Consider the following 17,963-nt stretch of genomic DNA (forward strand, 5'->3'; position numbering starts at 1 on the left):
CAAAGCATTTATCAAATATATACTGCTATAACTGTTTGATTTGGTAAATTTCTACGCATATGGCAGCACCCAAAATGTAGGTTGGGTTGAATTTTCCAGGCCCAACCCGAGTCAAATTGGCTTTTTTCTTCCTCCATTATTAGGCAGTTTCTTCCTGCACCCCTACATTTTTTTTCCTGCACCCCATAATGTAATGCAAAGACAATAATATCCCTATTATTTTTTAAAAACCCAAAAATACACATAAAATCCACACTACTCTTTCTTCTTCCAGACAATGCAATTCGGTAATTTTACGGAATAAAAAATTCGCATTTATTTTTTTGCATTCCAGATTGAAAAATTCATAAATATTCCGGATTGATGAATCCGGTAATCTTCTGGATCCATCAATCCGTAACAAAAATTAAACTTCCGGATTCAACAATCCGAAAATCAACAAGTTGCTTTCGAAACAAGGTAAAGGCCAGTTTTGGAATTTACAAAATTATGCGGGTGCAGGAAGAAAAATGTAGGGTGCAGGAAGAAGAAGTCCCATTATTATTACCTGCACTTGCCATTACTTTAGTCATTGTTGCCACTGTGTCTTCTTCTTCTTCTTCTCCACTGCACCTCCGTTTTCTACCACAATCTTTGAGAGGAAAAAGAACAAGAGAGAGAGAGAGGAAAGCGTGGGGTTGCTTGTTTCGGAAAGCTTATTCTGGTAAGTATTGAGTATGTTTTGGAATGCCCATGTTTAGAATCAAAACTTATTTCTCATCTTTAAACTTATTGAAATGGTTTCATTGATATTTAGGGTTTTTGGCTGTGTTTAATTTGGGTAGCTTGATCGGATAAGCTTTACTGATAAGTGCTAATTATTTTCAGTCATACATTGTTACCTTTGTTTGTTTGGCTAATGATGTTTAATTTATAGATAATTCATATAATTTCTAAACACTATAGGTATGGGAATCAATAAAACAGAAGTAAACTTAAGGAGGTTGCTTGCGGCTGCACCTCAGCAGCAAAACCAGGCAAAACTTGTGCATGTAAGTCTGAAGATATGTTTTTTCATTATTAATTTTAGAGTTAACACTTGAACAAATAGGTTGGATGAAAAAACATTGTATATATTCTTATACTAGTGTGTTTCCTATTGATGTGAATGTATAGGATACAAAGGATACAAAAGGAGGTAAGACACTTGCCTAAAACTCTAACCCTAAGGTTGAGTACACTCAAAAGAAAATATTATTAAAATAACATTAACGACATTATGTCTATAATATTTTCTAATTTTTATTGACCTATATGTTTTATTTAGTCATTTGTTAAATCTAGATCAGGTCTTGTTATAGTGACATAAATGAGTTTTTCCACTGATCTTTTGTATCTCTCTAGGTTTGAGAAAAGTTCACCTTGGTCGCTCATTAACTTCTGATTTGAGTGCATAGGACTATCAACATGCTTGCAATTTGTCAAACATGTCTCCTCCAAAATATCAAGAACATATTTTCTTTGTGAAACGATGACACATTCTTTTGATTGTGTCACTTCAATACCAATAAAATATTTAGATGTCTTAATTGAGCAATTCTAGGGATATCATTTGTTGTAATAGCAATACCATCAATATAGACCATATGATAAACACACTTTTCTGAAGTATGACAATAAAACAATAAATGATCTGTCTCACTTTGTTTCAATCCAAAAGTTTGCACAATGACTAAATTTAGTAAACCAAACTTGAGCTGATTGCTTCAAGCCGTAGAGAGGCTGATGTAATTTACAATCTAAACTGAACTCTTCCTGAGCAACAAACCAAAGATGTTGCTCCATGTAAATTTCCTCCTCCAAGAATTCTTTATGCCAAGTTGGTGAAGAGGCTAGTGGCGAATGACAGCCATAGCAAGAAAAAGGAGAACAATGTTGATCTTAGCCATAAGAAAAAAAGTATCACAATAGTTAAGACCATAAATATAAGTGTATCCCTTGGCTATTGGCGACCCGTACCATCTTCCTGTGTAATAAAAAGAATTAACTGTTAGATCATTGATTAGTTTAAACCCCGAGTCAATTGCCTCAAAGAACTTAAATTGAAAGGACAATGAGGAATGAATAAGACTAAATTTAAATTTAGTGAAGGGGATAAAGAAATTGGCCAACTCCTTGAGATGCCACTTTGGATCCATTGGCAACAGTAACAAGATGAGGAATTTTGGGGTAAGAAATGGAGGAAAAGGAAGAAATGTGTTGCATAATTAGGAGAATTATGTTATAATTAAGTGCAGATTCCATTTTACATTTATTAGGACAGATTTGTTAGTGATTTTATTTTATTTGATTTGTACAGCTTTAAACACTCATTATTTCTGGCTTTCATTGCCTATTATTTATTTCTTTAATTAGGTTGTAAAACAGTCTATAAATAGAGACTGTAATCACATTTGTAAGATATCTCAGAAATAAATTTCATCTATTTCTTTCCACTAAATGTTACTAGACATATGGTTTGAAGTACCTGAATCAAGAATCCATGGACTATGACCTTTCACGAGAAATGCTTGCAGTTGACACACTTGGCATTGAAGAGGATTCACCTTGATTGATTAATTGATTTACGTTGTACCTAAATAATTCTTGGTTCTCTTCATAAAGAATTTTAGATTCTGATTTTTCAGATTTACCCAACTGAGTTGCTTTGTTTGGAAAACCATGCAAGGAATAACAATTTTCTTAGGTATGACCCCTTCTCTTGCAATATGAACATTGAGGATGTCCACTTCTTCCACCACGTCCTCCTTGTATGTTTTGACCTTCTCCTTTCTACAAGAGACTGCCAATGCAGAAGTTTCAATAACTTCAGGTTGATTGTCATCTATCATTAGGTTAGGCACACAAATGAGTCTAGTAATTAAACCATTGATAGAAGAGATTTGATCACGAGCTAGAATTTGATCACGGCATGATCAAAGTTTGAATGTAGGCTTCTCATAATCAAGACTACATAAGTTCTTCTATTGAGTGTCACTATTAATCTTTTCAATTCTATAGCCCTAGCCTTTGCCATATGAGAAACCATATAATGGTTGGTTTGTTTGAGGGAAGTTACTCTTTGAGTTGCATCAAAGAGATGTTGGATATCATTAGCAAAATTTTTGTGTGCATTGTTCCAAAAAGAGAAACATGTTTTGAAGGATCGGAGTATTTCAAAAACATCATGTTCAAGTGATTGCCATGAAATATAGTTGGAAGTGAATCTTTTGCCACTGGGATTTGTCTGCATCAGAAATAGAGTTGAGTTTGGTTTTAAAGTGGTCATTGTATCCTTGACCAAGGAACCATAATTCCATGAATGCAGATCAAGACGAATAATTCTTCCAATTGAGCCTTGCACTTGTAATAATTGGAGTAGCTGAAAAGAAAGAAGCATAACCTATTGAAGCCATCTTAGAGAAGTGACCAAAACTGAGAACAAATAAGAGAGACCATGCGACCCAACACAAAGGTGCGTTGAAACAGAAAACTAAAGTCATAAACAAAGACAGAAGAGTTCAGTGAGTTAGACATAGGTGTTATTGAGAGGTTCTAACAACGGCAAGGCGACATGTGGAGGATGCCTGCCACAAATGGAAGCGCATAGATTGGCGCATTACGACATGTGGATGATCGGTTGGTTGCACAACCACCGCAAATGGATTGCACTCCTCAAGGCACACCTAACCCTGACTATTTTTTCAAAACAACGATGGTGTGGAGGCAACAAAGATAATGAAGAAGATAGAGTATCGCTTGCTCTGATACCAACTTGAAAAATAATGTATATCTTTTTATACGATTGTGTTTCTTATTGATGTGAATATATAGGATACAAAAGGAGGCAGGACACTTGCCTAAAGCCCTAACCCTAAGCCTGAGTACACTCAAAGGGTAATATTAATAAAATAACATTACATTTCAACATTAACAACATTATGTCTATAATATTTTTCTAATTTTCTTGACCTATATGTTTTACTTAGTCATTTTTTAACTCTAGAACACAAACTTAATCATTTGTTGATTTTGACATTCTACAGTATGTTGCTACTTTACGTGAACAATTGGAACAGTTGGCTGAAGAAAAGACACCCGAGGGCTTACCAAGGTATCATTGTCTCTTTATTCACCATTTCGTAGATGTCATGGAGTTATAAGTGAAACTATATAATATCACAACACAATCATGGGGCAATTTTTATTCTTTGAAATCTTACCCTTACTTTTAATATACTGTGAGTGGTGCATGTGGGTCTTCATAGGATTGGGGGATGGGGTTGGGGAAGGTGGCTGCCCCAAAGTTTGTAAGTTTCATAGAATAGAAAATGGTAAAAGAAAAAATTAGATATACTTTACCCTAAACACAATCTGAACATCATATGGCCACCCCAATTTTTGAATCAAGATATGCTACTATTAAGTACGCTAGGATTTTTCTTTATAATGGGTGTTGTTTGGGTTTAAAGAGTTGAATGCTAGAAACTACTAATACTTATTGAAATGTTAGGAATTAAATGGAAAGAGAAAAGGGAGAAGAGTGATGCTGTAATGTAAATATTCTAAGACTTTTATTCATGCTAATATACTAGGTGAAGAACTAGTATTGAGCAATGTATAAGCCCAGTCCAATAGCATACCTAACATAATAGGAGACTACCCCAATACTTATCCTTATATTCAAAGGATAAATATAGGTTCAGCAGATCATGGAATAACAGAGTGGAGTTACTTTATAATTCACAACAAATTCTCTCTAAAATATTACTCACTTTGAACTTAAGCTATACGTTCCCATCTTCTAAGTCTTTGATAAAATCTAGGATTTGTATAAATTGTTAGAGTTTACTGGGAAGAGAAAGAAGGAGATAATTGAAGCAAGAAAATTTCATTTCTCATTTCATTTAGAATTCTGTTACAACAAAGATTATATAGCTGGCTGGACTGAACTAACTACTAAGCCTACAAGGAACCAAAATAGTTATGGAGAGTTGCAGCCAGTTGTCACGTGCCAGCTGGCTGGACTGAATTAACCAAAAACTAACTCAGTAAAATGTTTGCTCAGAAAATATTAAATTATATTTTATTTCCTTAAAAGCTAACTTTGTTGATTATTTTTTTCATCTTCTTCCGACCCTAGATAGTCCAATATGTTCTCTTTTCTAACTTGTAAGTAAATTAAAGCTATTATATGCCCTTTACTTTTTAAGTGTGTGCATTCATTTGTGTGTATGTGTGCTCTCCTAATGCAGGATTTCAAAGGCTACGTTGAATGAATACTCAGAGAAGGTTGAAGCCATTGCTTCCAAATTGGTTAACCATGTGGTATGTGTTTATAAATTAACGTATCCTGGAGAGATGTTAAAGTGTGAAAAAGATCTTTAAGCCAAATGACTAATAAGTTAAGGTTTCTCTATTTACTCAATCTGATCTTACATCTAACTACAAACAACTTTGTTAAAGGGGGAATTTATGGATTTAATTTTTTTTACAGGATCTAGTGAAATGGCTAATATTTCATTTGTTTAAACCTGTTTTTAAAGAACTAATACACCAGTCTTGTTTCCAATTATGTTGTGGGATAGTAGAACTAGACTGAATGGTGGGTATTTGTTGAAGAAAAAGATGAAACTTCGAAGAATGTGCTAAAATTTAAACTAATTTTTAAGCCAAACTAAGAAGTCCCACATTTTGATCAGTAAGTAACTCAACTAATACATAATTCAAAGCATTGTTGCATTCCCTATGTTTGTTGGCTCTACAAAGGTAATTGCCTCGATGTAGGAAACAAATTCCATAGTAACACATGTGTTTATTGTAATAAGTCATCGGTATTGTTAAGTTTGAGTCGTCAATATTTACTTTTATGGCATAAAATTTAAGTTGTACACTAAAAATTAAGATAAATAGAGTACTTAAAGTCGCAAGGTATGTCAATCCTATAAACATAAGGGTAAGGATCTGCTTGGTTAAGGCTAAGTAGGTAGATAGTGGTAGGAGATGGACATTTTATTGTGGACACCACTTTACAATTATGCACTAAAATTTAAAATGTAGAGGTTGATGTAAGACGAAAATCTAATTATATTCATGGGAAAGAATGCAAAGAGAGGGATTCTGAATTTGGTATTGGAGAACCAAGCACATGCTTAGTTGTAGCAAGAAAAACCCTTTGTTGAAGGTGAAAACCTCGAATAAAGTAAATCTTTTGTCATGTGAGATTCAACAAAGTGAATAAACATTTGTGTTGATTTTAGACAAAAATATAGTTAATAAGTTACATTAGGATATGAAGTGTGGTATTAGAAGATTCTAGAGATTTGTTTGTAATCTTTATTTTAGGGTTAGAGTTCTCTATATATAGTGGTTGATGTATTGTTTCAAATTAATGAATTGATTTAAATCTTGTCTTAATCATATTAATTCTTTTCTAGTTCGTATCAGAGCACTCGATCTTGGGGCCTTTGCTTCTGCATTTCTTTATGGTCTTAGCTATGGTTCCTTTTTAGGGTTGCGTGAAATGCACCTATTTCCTTTGATTATTGAGGTCAATGTTGTTAAAATCGCGATCTAGATTGTAGGATTGTCGATCTTGCGATTTTTTTGAGAGCAAAATGTACTGGATTGCATTTAGGATCGAAAACTGGCCGTGGATCAGAGCGATCTGGCGAGTCATGGGTCGGATCGGAGAATCTTTGAGTCTCTCCGATCTGTGACTCGACCCATTAAATAAAAAGAAAAAACACTTAAAAACGAGCCCATGAGGCCCAAAAGTGTTGCACAAAATCCGCAGCTCTGTGATTCTCCGTCACCATTGCTCGTGCCTCTCCTCTCCACCGCTCGTGCCTCCCCCTCTTTCTTATTTCATTTGCTGCTGTTTGTCTTTGTGGGTTGAGATTTTATATACCTCTCTCTTATTTCATTTTATAGTTATATGTATTAAACATTATCATGAATTTATTTTTAATTATGTTATGTATTTGGACCTTTATGGATTATGAATCTATTTTTAATTATGTTATGATAGTAGTAACTCTTCTGAGTCGAGTTACGATCCTTGAGTTACGAGTTTTCATTCCCTTTCCGATCCTCTTTCAAGTTACGAGTTTCACAACATTGATTGAGTTTGCTTGAAGTGCACCCAACTTGTGTTTCCTAGAACCAACTTTGTCAGTATCATTTCCATTGCCGTTGCCGTTGTCGAAGCCTCCAATCAGACCGACAATCTCACTAGGAGATTTGTTGTCCTTGTCTATCCCTATAGTTGGGTCACAATCAGAGCTGCCATGTGCTTTCTCACGCGTCTTCTTCCACTTGAAGTGAGTTCTCACACGTCATGAAGTTTCGGTGTGGCAGCAACAATTCCTGTGTCGCCAAAGTCGTCTGGAGGGGGTGGTTCTAGATTTGTCATTGTTTTGTTCATGACAACACTGTTCACTGCTTTTTTCTTCAACCTATCTTTTTTTCAATTGTTATTTGTTTAATAGGAGGGGGTTGAGGAAATCCTTTATTTCTTGGCATGACAACTTCACTAAGTAATGTTGATCTTCCGCACATGCTTGATGATATCCACCTTAATGGTTGAATTTATCTCCAGCGGGCTCTTATCAAACGAATATTAAAGGATACGAGTAGGTTAAACCATATTGAAGGAGAGGCTATATCTCCAAATAACCTAAATTTCCAAATTTTGACGATTATTACATGGCAACGAGGATCCATGACTACAAAAATTAGTAGAAATTATATGTTCTACTCTTATGCTTCTGAAACTTGGGACGACTTTGTAAATACTTATTCCATATGACATGATATCTCTACATCTATGAGTTAGAACATAATATCAAAATTTAAAAATTTGGGGGTCTGTGGATTGAGTTGGACCAATATCAAAATTTGAGGCTTGAAATTACTAGGGATGCTGTCAACTTGCTCAATTCGTTGAACGATCCTGGAATTTTAAGTTTTTTTCAGGATTGAATCCCGAATATGACCCTTTTAGGGGGCACAAAGTCATTGGAAGGAAAAACTCCCTTCTCTTTCCGAAGATTTCTACATTGTCTGAGGTGAGGAAACTCGTCGAATGGTCGTGATGAATGAGGCATCCACTAAATGAGTTGCCATCTTCTCTGGTAAGGCTTGCAAACTTGGGACTTCAAATCCCAAAAACATTAAAATCAACTTAAAATATAATGAAGGTCATTGGTGCACTCACTACTAAGGAGGCTTGCTTCAAGCTACATGGAAAGGAGAAAACTCTCAATTGTCTCGTAGAACTAAAAGGTCAGCCCTCAAGAAAGACCTATCAAGCAAATTCATATTTTGAAAATTCTAGCAAGACTTCTTCATTCTCTTCAATTGAAGAAGGAATGCTTGCACTACGTGCTGAAATTGAATGTCTAAAATCTCTCATGGATTCTATAAGGAAGCCACCTTTTGGTACTTGCTTTCTAAGCATGATTGGTAACAATTCCAATTCATTTTTTAATGTTTTTAAAACTTTATGTTAGGATTGTTGGGTTCTAGACTGTGCCGTGACAAATCATATGACCCCATTTACATCTTTTAACATCATATGTTTATCTTTTTGGAAACCACATTACTATTGTCATTGGAACTCGTATCTCAATAATTGGATGTGGTAATATTTCTCTTTTGCCATTTCTCAGCCTTAAAGATGTCCTTCATGTTCCCAAGCTTTCTAATCACCTTATTTTCGTTCAAAAACTTACTAATGACCTAATTGTTTTGTAACTTTTCCCACTCATTATGAAAGGTTAGGGAACACGGAGGATTGTATTTCCTTGACAACTTGGGAACCAAGGATAGCATCAATGGACAAACTACTACCTTTTATCACCAGTCTTGCACTACTTTTGAGTCTCGCCAAATTTGGCTTCTCCACTGTCGTTTAGGACTTCCATCTTTTTTTGTTCTAATGTCTATGTTTCCTTTATTTTCTAGAGTTTGTTAAGTCATTTAAATGTGATGTATGCCAAGTTCCAAAGCACTCCTCGTAGTAATAAAAGAGTGTTCATCCTTTTGATTTGATTCATTCTGATGTTTTCAAACTCTAGTGTTTTTGGTGTTAATGGTTTGCCACTTTTACTGATGATTGTAATCGTGTCACATGGATTTTACTCATGAACAAGCAATCTGAAGTTTTTACCTTATTTGTCAAATTCTTCCGTATTATAAAAACACAATTTGGAAAGTCAATTAAACGATTGCGTTCTTATAATGGGAGGAAATATGAAAATCATTACATGTCTAAATTCCTTTTGGAAAATGGTATTGTTCATGAATTCAAATGTTTGGATACACCATAACAAAATGACATTGTTGAAAGAAAAATAGGCATCTTCTTGAAGTGAGACTGACACTTCTCTTCCAAATGTATTTCCCTAATTCTTATTAGGGGTGGCTAGCCTCACTGCTTCCTATCTTTTCAACCGATTACCCTCCCGAGTTCTAGATGACCTTAGTCCCATTGAGTCTATGTCTTCCTTTCAATTTGTTTCTTTTCTCTCCAGTCTTCATAGTTTGGATGAGTTCAATTTTTCCATATTCATAGTTAGTTTTGTGGGAAGTTAGATCCTAGAGCTGGTAAAATGCATATTCATTACTTATGCTTCTAATAAAAAGAGATATCTCCAAGTCAAGTTTTTTACCTCTATGGATGTCACTTTTAATGAAATGCGTTTTTAGGGGGAGAGTTCTATAGAAGCTGAGTCTTTTGAATCTCTTGAGTCATCTTTGTCCCTTTCATTCAGGAACAATGTCATACTGATACCACTCTTGATACTTCTCTTGGCACACCTCATATGGACATCTCTAAAGTTGCTCCTCACAAGGGCTTGACTTTTTGTGACTTTGTTGGAATGCATCATGAAGCCATAAAAAAATTGTTCCTTTTTTGTTTTTCCTTGTCTGTATTTTTAGTTTTGACCAAATAGGCAATTTTCATTTAACCACAGATGTTTTTTTAACCCAGAATGACCCACAAGTATCCGAGAAAGATTTTGAAAGGAGTTTTGTTGAAGGAAACCCTTCTGAAATTGAGGAAAAAAATCTGTCACCCCTTTCTTCTGGGTTGAGAAGAAGGCCTGTGTAAGCTATAGTTTGCCTTTCTTACTATGCATATTTTGTAGGCTGTTTTACTGTTGCTGATCTGATTCATTGGACAGACCCACATCAAGTACAGAAGAAAGAGCACACGAGCTTGCTGAGACTGACAATGCATCACCTGTCAAATTGGATGCTAGTGCACATGCACACATTGAAAAGCACAGGTACTGTTTAGTGGCGTTGTTATTTAAAGTTTATGTAGTGGTGGGTCAATAGACTCTGTACTGCTTTGGTGAAGAGCCGAAAACTTGCAAACCTTGTGTTCTTATGTAAAGCTAAGTTGTCCACAACAACAAAGTATATTTTCTTCAGGTCAAGCACTGATATATTAATGTCAATTGTCACATCATTAGTAACTGCCTGTTACCGTACTCTACTGGCTTAATTTGGTAGTTTATTTGGTCATCATTGACGAGCCCTCAGCATGTTTCTGAGTTACCATAATTATGATACCTTAGACAATTGCTGAAAAATTATTTATGAAAATGTATTAAATAAATTCTTTTTATATTTTATGTTTACTGTTTATATGCTTTGCATTTATTGTGGATTTCCTTTTTTTTTTTCACTCTATTTTGTTTTTTTTGTCCACTTTTATACTCTAGAATGCTTCAAGAAGATTTGACTGATGAGATGGTGGTGTTGGCAAAACAACTCAAAGAGAGTAGTCTTATGATGAGCCAGTCCCTGCAAAATACTGAAAAGGTTCGATTCTTATATTTTCATTCATTACCAGGGCTAAACGGTTGTACAAGATGGTGATGCTAACTAATGTCATCCAGGGCAAAGTTAATTACAAGCAAATCTTCTTTTGTATCCTATGAAGTTTTATCTTATTGTTTTACAATTAAAATATATCTCTTCGGAGGTGATCTTGATAGGAGTGAGTTACAATATAGATGCACCATTCCGCATACTCTGATGTTTTCTATCCCCCCGATGAATATATATGAAATCAAAGGCAGTCCGATTCTTAGGATTGGGGTATTCTTTGTATGGTGGTTATATTATTACATTAATCTAGTTTTCGTCTTCTTGAAAGTTCGTCTTAGATTTATTTTTGTATTGCGGCATATGGCTATAGCGGTGCTGTAATATTACTTCTACAACCACTGAGGGCATGTTAAAATGTTGATTGAATAGTCTTGATTCATAACCTTGTTTTTTGGTTGATAAGAGTCTCAGATGGGGAGTTTGAAATGTAGATGGTGGTTTAGGGCTAATGAATTGATTGTGGCTGGGTTGCAGATACTTGATTCTACTGAGAAGGCCATTGAGCATAGTTTGGCAAGCACTGGTCGTGCCAATGTGCGAGCAACGGCAATCTACTCGGAGAGCTCCAAGACTTCTTGCTTAACATGGCTTGTGATGTTTGTGATGACATGTGTATTTGTCATGGTTATTCTTCTAATCCGTGTAACATAGTGTAGTTCGGTTTCACCGGGTACAAGAAATAGCTTTCATTCAATATAACTTTTCCTATAGTTTAAATATCTGTTTTCCGGTCACTCACCATTCATTTTGAATGTTAACATTGATTAAAAGAAGCAAATAATTTTTTCAGAGGAAGTGTTATAAATGAGCTATTACCATAGTTTCATGCGGTTTATTTTTAATTAAAACTTTTTGTTAACTCATTTCTTAATTTGTGTTTTTAGAATACTAAATATGAAGACTGGAGTTGTTCATAAAGTATTAGTCAATCATGAGGCACATTGAATGGAGTTAAACTTTTGGATGATTTTCAGTCGTTTAGTAATTCAGTCTACTTTTATTACATGGTTTTGAACTATATCATTCTCGAGTTCAATTCGAAGAACTCCCTTTCAAACCCAGTATTAAAATTTGTCTCCTCACTCCTTTGTCTTCATTTTCTTTCATCAATGGGAATCGTCTCTTTTCTTCTAGCAATCTTTTTCACTTACATTCCAAATGAAAGCTTACAACACAGTTCAACAACATTTCTAAAACTGTGTATTTTCTGGCGCGGTTTGAAAAGGATTGTTTTAGTTTATTCGGTTTAACGAAGATTCATTTATATCTTTTTGATGCAATTAAATTACCTTCCCATCCCAAAAAATAATTGTGATATTATTTTTTAGATCGTATCACTGATGTACACAGTATTTAGAAACTGTTAAAAGATAATTTTGATTTCCTTTGATACGGTAGAGAAACTAAGTTCCATTAAATTGATTAAAAATATATATAACTTATTATCAATTCTTTTTAGTTTTTTAACAGCATCAACAGTTAATTGGACAGCAAAACTTGTTCTGTTTTATGAGTTGCGATGCTTGTCCATATTTTTTTAGTTTTGGTAATTTATAAGATTGATTTGAGTTAAATGTGAATTTGACACTATTGTTATTATAAAACAACTAATTTTTTATTCTATAAAATTACAATTATTTTCCTTAATAATTTTGTATAAATTATTATAAATATTTTAAAGAAATTTTGAAGAAAATACATAATCACTCATAATTGATTCCACCTTTATTAATATTTACGTATGGAACTATTTCTTTTATTGTAAAAGTTCAATTTTTTTCTTAGGTTTTATCATGAATCGTGGGAAGGGTATTGCAACGGAGTCATTTGTAGGTATCTGTGAACACAAAAAATGAATTACAAACATGAATTTTTGACAGTTGAATGTCATGATCAATGAAGCATTTATGGGTAATCGCATTGACGGTAGTTGGATGACCTAGGGTTACACAAACATCGTTAAATCCCTACATGAAAGTGGACTGGTAAGGATTACAAAAAAATCATGTGAAGAACAAGAATAAAATCCTTAAGGACAGATGGCGTGAAATCCATGATCTATTTAGTGGACTGAGTGGTTTCGCATGGAATCAAACTCAAAAATTTTTGAGGTTAAGGATGAAGTGTGTGATGTGTTGATAAAGGTAACGTATTCAACTTGATGTTGACTTATCGTATACATTAACCATTAATTATGAATATCAATGTATTTCTGTTCATTAATGAACAGGAAAAACCCACAGTCGCAAAGTGGCACACGTTAAACCCATTAGGCACTACAACTCGATGGAAAACTTATGGAGGCTTGATCGTGCTAGCGGCCACAATTGGAAAACAACACTACAGTCATCAAGTTTAACTCAGACTCATAATTTTAATGTAGACCTTAACGATCACAATAAAGGGTACATCCTGGAAGAGTCAGATATTGATGCAATCCAATGTGAAACTCCTTGCTCAGTTGGCCCTAATGATGATTCATATAGTCCTGAACCTAATCTAACACCCTCATCGATGCCACCTCAATCATCCCAACTATTAGGTGGTACTTCTTCTTCTAGGGGATAAAAAAGAAAAGCCCTCATGGTGGACGTCATTGATATACAATTGGAAAGGCTTAATACAAGGTTTGAAGGATAATTGATATCCTTGGGAGGGGTAGCGATCAGTCAGATAGGTTATGTTATATTGTTGAGCAACAAGCCATTTCACAGCGAGTGGTTAATCCTATAAAAGAAAATCTGCAATATAACAGACGTCATGTTATTGCAGAAGAAGAAAAAAAGTCCATATTTCGTAAACACACGCACACACTCCGTCGTACATCGACTTTTCAGTACTTTGAATCTGATATCTGGAAAATGTTAGTGGAAATGAACATACAACATGAAGATCCGTTGGATAACTGTTATGACTTCTTGTGTGGTCATCCTAATGCGGTAAAACAACTCTTTGGTCTACCTCTCGAGCGACGAATGAGAAAGTTTGTGGAGATAATTACTGCAAATCCCTAAACTATGTAAAAATTTGGTTGTCTTTTATTATGCATATGTGGTTTTCTTTTTCGGATCTATAATCTTAAATATGACACGAATGCACATTTATAATATTTGTTATGCACAGACTTTATCCATGAATTTCGCTTTAAATTATAATTTATTGCAGTAATATTTATTTCATAAATATTTTTTGTTTCATCAAATTATATATCCAATAGAGTATCGAAAATAATATGCTCCAACACAATAACAAAAACAATCTTTTAATTTCATACAGTTATAATTAAAAAAAAAAAATCACAATTACAATTTTTTTTTTCTAAATAAAGTTTCTGACAATTGTAAACATGGTACGCAAATTTTACATTATTTATATTTTTTTCGAAGTTAGCTCTAACACAATACCGGAATAATATTTCAATTATCGAAAATAATATTTTATTTCAAAACAATTATAATTCACAAATAATCAATCCAATAATTTTTAAATACAAGGGCAAATATGTAAACTTACATTTTTTAAAATTAAAAAAATAAATTTCAATCACATCCATCACATCACTCATAAACTTTTATAAACTTTTTCTATTTATCTTAATCCAAACAACCTAATTTTCTTCACAATTTCCCTTCAAATCATCTCAAATCAAATCTCTCAATCCTGGAGGTGAATGTTAATGCATGTAATTCAATGTCCAAGGATATCATAGGAAATTCTAATAGGCTTAATTGCAACTTTTGGATCATTTGCACACCATTAATTTGAACCTTTTCCATGGCATTGGAGAAAAATATCCCTGAAGTTGTAAGTTGTTCTCTTTGCTACCTAGGTCTCTTATTTTCTTTTTATAAAAATTTATTTGTATCTCCACAAACTAAGTGAATAAAATTACTCTCTAAGTCTCATAAACGCACAACACAAAAAATCTCAATAAAAACCTACAAAAACTACATAATTTTTTTACATCAACTTAAAATGTCACATACATTTCATGTTTCGCTCTAGACTAGACTAGTTGCATTTATAAAATTAATCAAAATGAGTTGTTTTAAACAAATTTAGAATTACATTAACTAAAATAAAAAGTTTAGGAACAAATTGATTTGTTACTAGTTATATTGAGACCAACATTGGTATGGAGCTAGCAAATTTAATATAATAGTTGTTTTAGCTATAATGTCTAGAATATATTAACTACACTCTTTGGAAGATTTTTCAAACATCTAAAAAAAGTGCACAATTTTTCTTCTTTGTACACTCGTAATACAAAGTGTATGATGAAGTATAAGTCAAATTTGTTTAGTTTCACATCCTCTATTACTAACACTTTTTTGTGTTAATTAAAATAACAACAAAGTCTGTATATTTAAGTTTAAATTCAATAATAAGATTAATATTAACCTAGACACAAGACAAATACTCTAGGTTTTAGATACATCAAGAGACACTTCAACTCTCCATATAGAAGTTTGGATGCTTCAAATGCTTTTGATCTACTATCCATTATTCCTCTCTTCTATAGTGTTACTTTTTTGACAATTATTAATTTATCAAACTTAAATATTAATCATTGCTTAATTATTAATAATATTCAGATATGATGATGAAAATGACTCTGAGTGGTGAATGACTTTAGTATCATTGTTACTACTTCATGACAAGTCATTTCTATTTTAATAATGTAAATCATCGTAAAAGATACTAAAAAGAATGATCGATATAAATGTAATGTGTTGAGATATATAGAATTTCATGTGTATAATTTAGATCCATGTAGACATTAAATTATTGGTCTATAATATTATAGACACACGTAATTAAATTTTTATCAAAGAATGTAAATTGTGTGATAAAATATAAATAATTTTGTTTACACATGGAAACAAATATTCATCCTTAAAAAGTAAAGGAATTGAAATGGTAGTATACTAGTTACAATTTAGCATGTAAACTATAATGATTCAACATTAATGATTTTTTATTAACTTTATGCCTGATGTGTCAATGCTTATTTGAGTTTTATGAAGGATCTGAAAGTAGCATTTCTTTATTGTAGAACAACAAATATTTATGTTATTAAAAAAATTGTTTACATTGACTATTTGAAATATGAATTCCCTTAAAGGGATTTTTAAAATTAGTCATAATTTGTGTGTGTTGTGATATTATTTATTTTATAACCTAAAAATGTAATAATTTATTGTATTAAAATTATTAGTTCTCCATTGTATTGAAAAGTGCAATGATGTTAATTGAAATGTTAGTTCAAACGAGACATCTTATAAATACTATTATGTTGATACACTTAGTTGCAATGTATTATTTGGGATCACTCAAACAAAATCATGGAATTAGAATTTATTACTTTTGATATGACTAGTTATGTACCATGTGGTTGAAAAACCTCTTTGTAAATATTATTTTGAACATATAAGTTGAAAAATTACGAGATTAAAACACTTGGTAAGACAAAAAAAAAATTGTGCATAAAGTCAATTATATATTTTGTTAATCCACTCGACTTAAATTTTATGAGAAGAGAAATTTAGTAAGGCATATACATGAATGAATTTAAGTCATTTGAAAAAAAAAAACAGTGACATCTTTGAAGATTCTTTGGATAAGATTCATAGGTAAGGATAAAATATCTATATCTACTAACATTAAATTAGCATAAGTCAATTTTCATTTCCTTTCATACGATATAATAAAGTATTGGACATTATATTGAGATTAAACTGAATGATGTAAAAATGTCTAATATAACACAATGTTTTATCACATAGATAACTCTTTTAGACCATGTATGTTTTACACCATACATTTAATGAAATTACATATATAAATGTATACGTAAGTATAATACATGAAAAAATCTATAAAACAATCACAAATATTAATTGATTTTATTTTTATAAAAAGATTATTGATTGTATCTTTAATAATTTTTTATATTAAACAATTGTAAAACTTTTGTATTTAATTACAATTTATTAATGTTACCATTATTTATGCCAATTATTTAATAATAGAAAAAATTCATTAATGCTCACTTAAAATAAACAAATAAGTAACAATAAAACAAATAATATACAATGTTAATGTCATTTGGATGTCATTGTCTTTTTTATCCTTGTCTATCTATAAACCTTAACTACCAAGACTAAATTTTAATAATATTAATTGTACTCAATTTTATTTAATAATTAATGGTAATATTTTATCACTCTCTCTATAAAATATTGATACTTAGACAAATATTAATTTCTATAACAGAACCTTCCAAAGAAACTATGGAAATTTGAGTTAATAAGTGATATTAAATTACACAATATTATGAGAAACCTTTCCACCAATTAAATACTACAAATCAATTAAATGTACCGTATATATTTATATGTTTGTTTCATCAGTTTAAAAAAATGGTTCATCATCAGTTGTACAATTCTTTCAAAGTAGGTTTAATTGTCTTAGAAGTTTAGGGTTTACCGTAAATAATTAAAAATTATTAAAAATCAGATAACAAAATAAATAAACATTTTAAAATATAATCCTAAATGATTGGATAATAAGGATGATATTATTTAGTTTTTAATACAATAAAAATTATAATATTAATATAATAACTTTAATTTTATTTAAACTTTATTAATAAGTAATATAATGGAACATGCACACTTGTTTTTTTAAATAAAACTAATGTTAATATATGATTGAAAAAAAATATATAAAAAATAAAGCAGAAAAAACTTTTTCAAAAATTAATTACACATTAACATTAATTTTGTAATATATACGTGAAATTAGTAAAGACTACAACCTGTTTAATTATCTTAATATTAATAAAATATAAATAAAATTAAAATTAAAATTTTGTTGTTATATTAAAAATCGAATATAATCATACTTGATGAAGTGTTTATCATAAAATTATATTATTTTAACTGTGATTACACTGTATATATGCTTTTATGATAAGAATGTTATTGCTGTTGATTTAAAATATACAATTATTTTACCATGATTATCGAGTTTTATTA

General features: G+C 31.8%; 1 protein-coding gene and 1 pseudogene across 3 annotated transcripts; one reads left to right on the plus strand and one right to left on the minus strand.

Annotated features, from left to right (window-relative positions):
• The first annotated feature begins 554 nt into the window (after positions 1–554).
• On the plus strand, positions 555–11,743 carry LOC137807292 (uncharacterized). 3 transcript variants are annotated; one of them, XM_068607873.2, is made up of 8 exons: positions 557–703; positions 946–1,031; positions 4,065–4,132; positions 5,274–5,346; positions 10,016–10,131; positions 10,209–10,313; positions 10,755–10,854; positions 11,398–11,743. In XM_068607873.2, exons 2-8 carry the CDS (start codon positions 948–950, stop codon positions 11,572–11,574), a joined length of 723 nt encoding a protein of 240 aa, XP_068463974.2. In that variant the 5' UTR covers positions 557–703; positions 946–947; the 3' UTR covers positions 11,575–11,743. The 3 variants fall into 3 exon arrangements, with proteins under 3 accessions (XP_090156871.1, XP_068463974.2, XP_068463975.1); XM_068607874.2 differs by having other exon boundaries at positions 562–703; positions 797–1,031; XM_090300745.1 differs by lacking the exons at positions 10,016–10,131; positions 10,209–10,313; positions 10,755–10,854; positions 11,398–11,743 and adding an exon at positions 9,795–10,009 and having other exon boundaries at positions 555–703.
• LOC150028820 (uncharacterized) lies at positions 2,475–3,434 on the minus strand (annotated as a pseudogene).
• Positions 11,744–17,963: the final 6,220 nt, after the last annotated feature.

This window comes from Phaseolus vulgaris, chromosome 3 (assembly GCF_051622355.1).
Source record: "Phaseolus vulgaris cultivar YP4 chromosome 3, ASM5162235v1, whole genome shotgun sequence".
NCBI classification, from domain to species: Eukaryota; Viridiplantae; Streptophyta; class Magnoliopsida; order Fabales; family Fabaceae; genus Phaseolus; species Phaseolus vulgaris.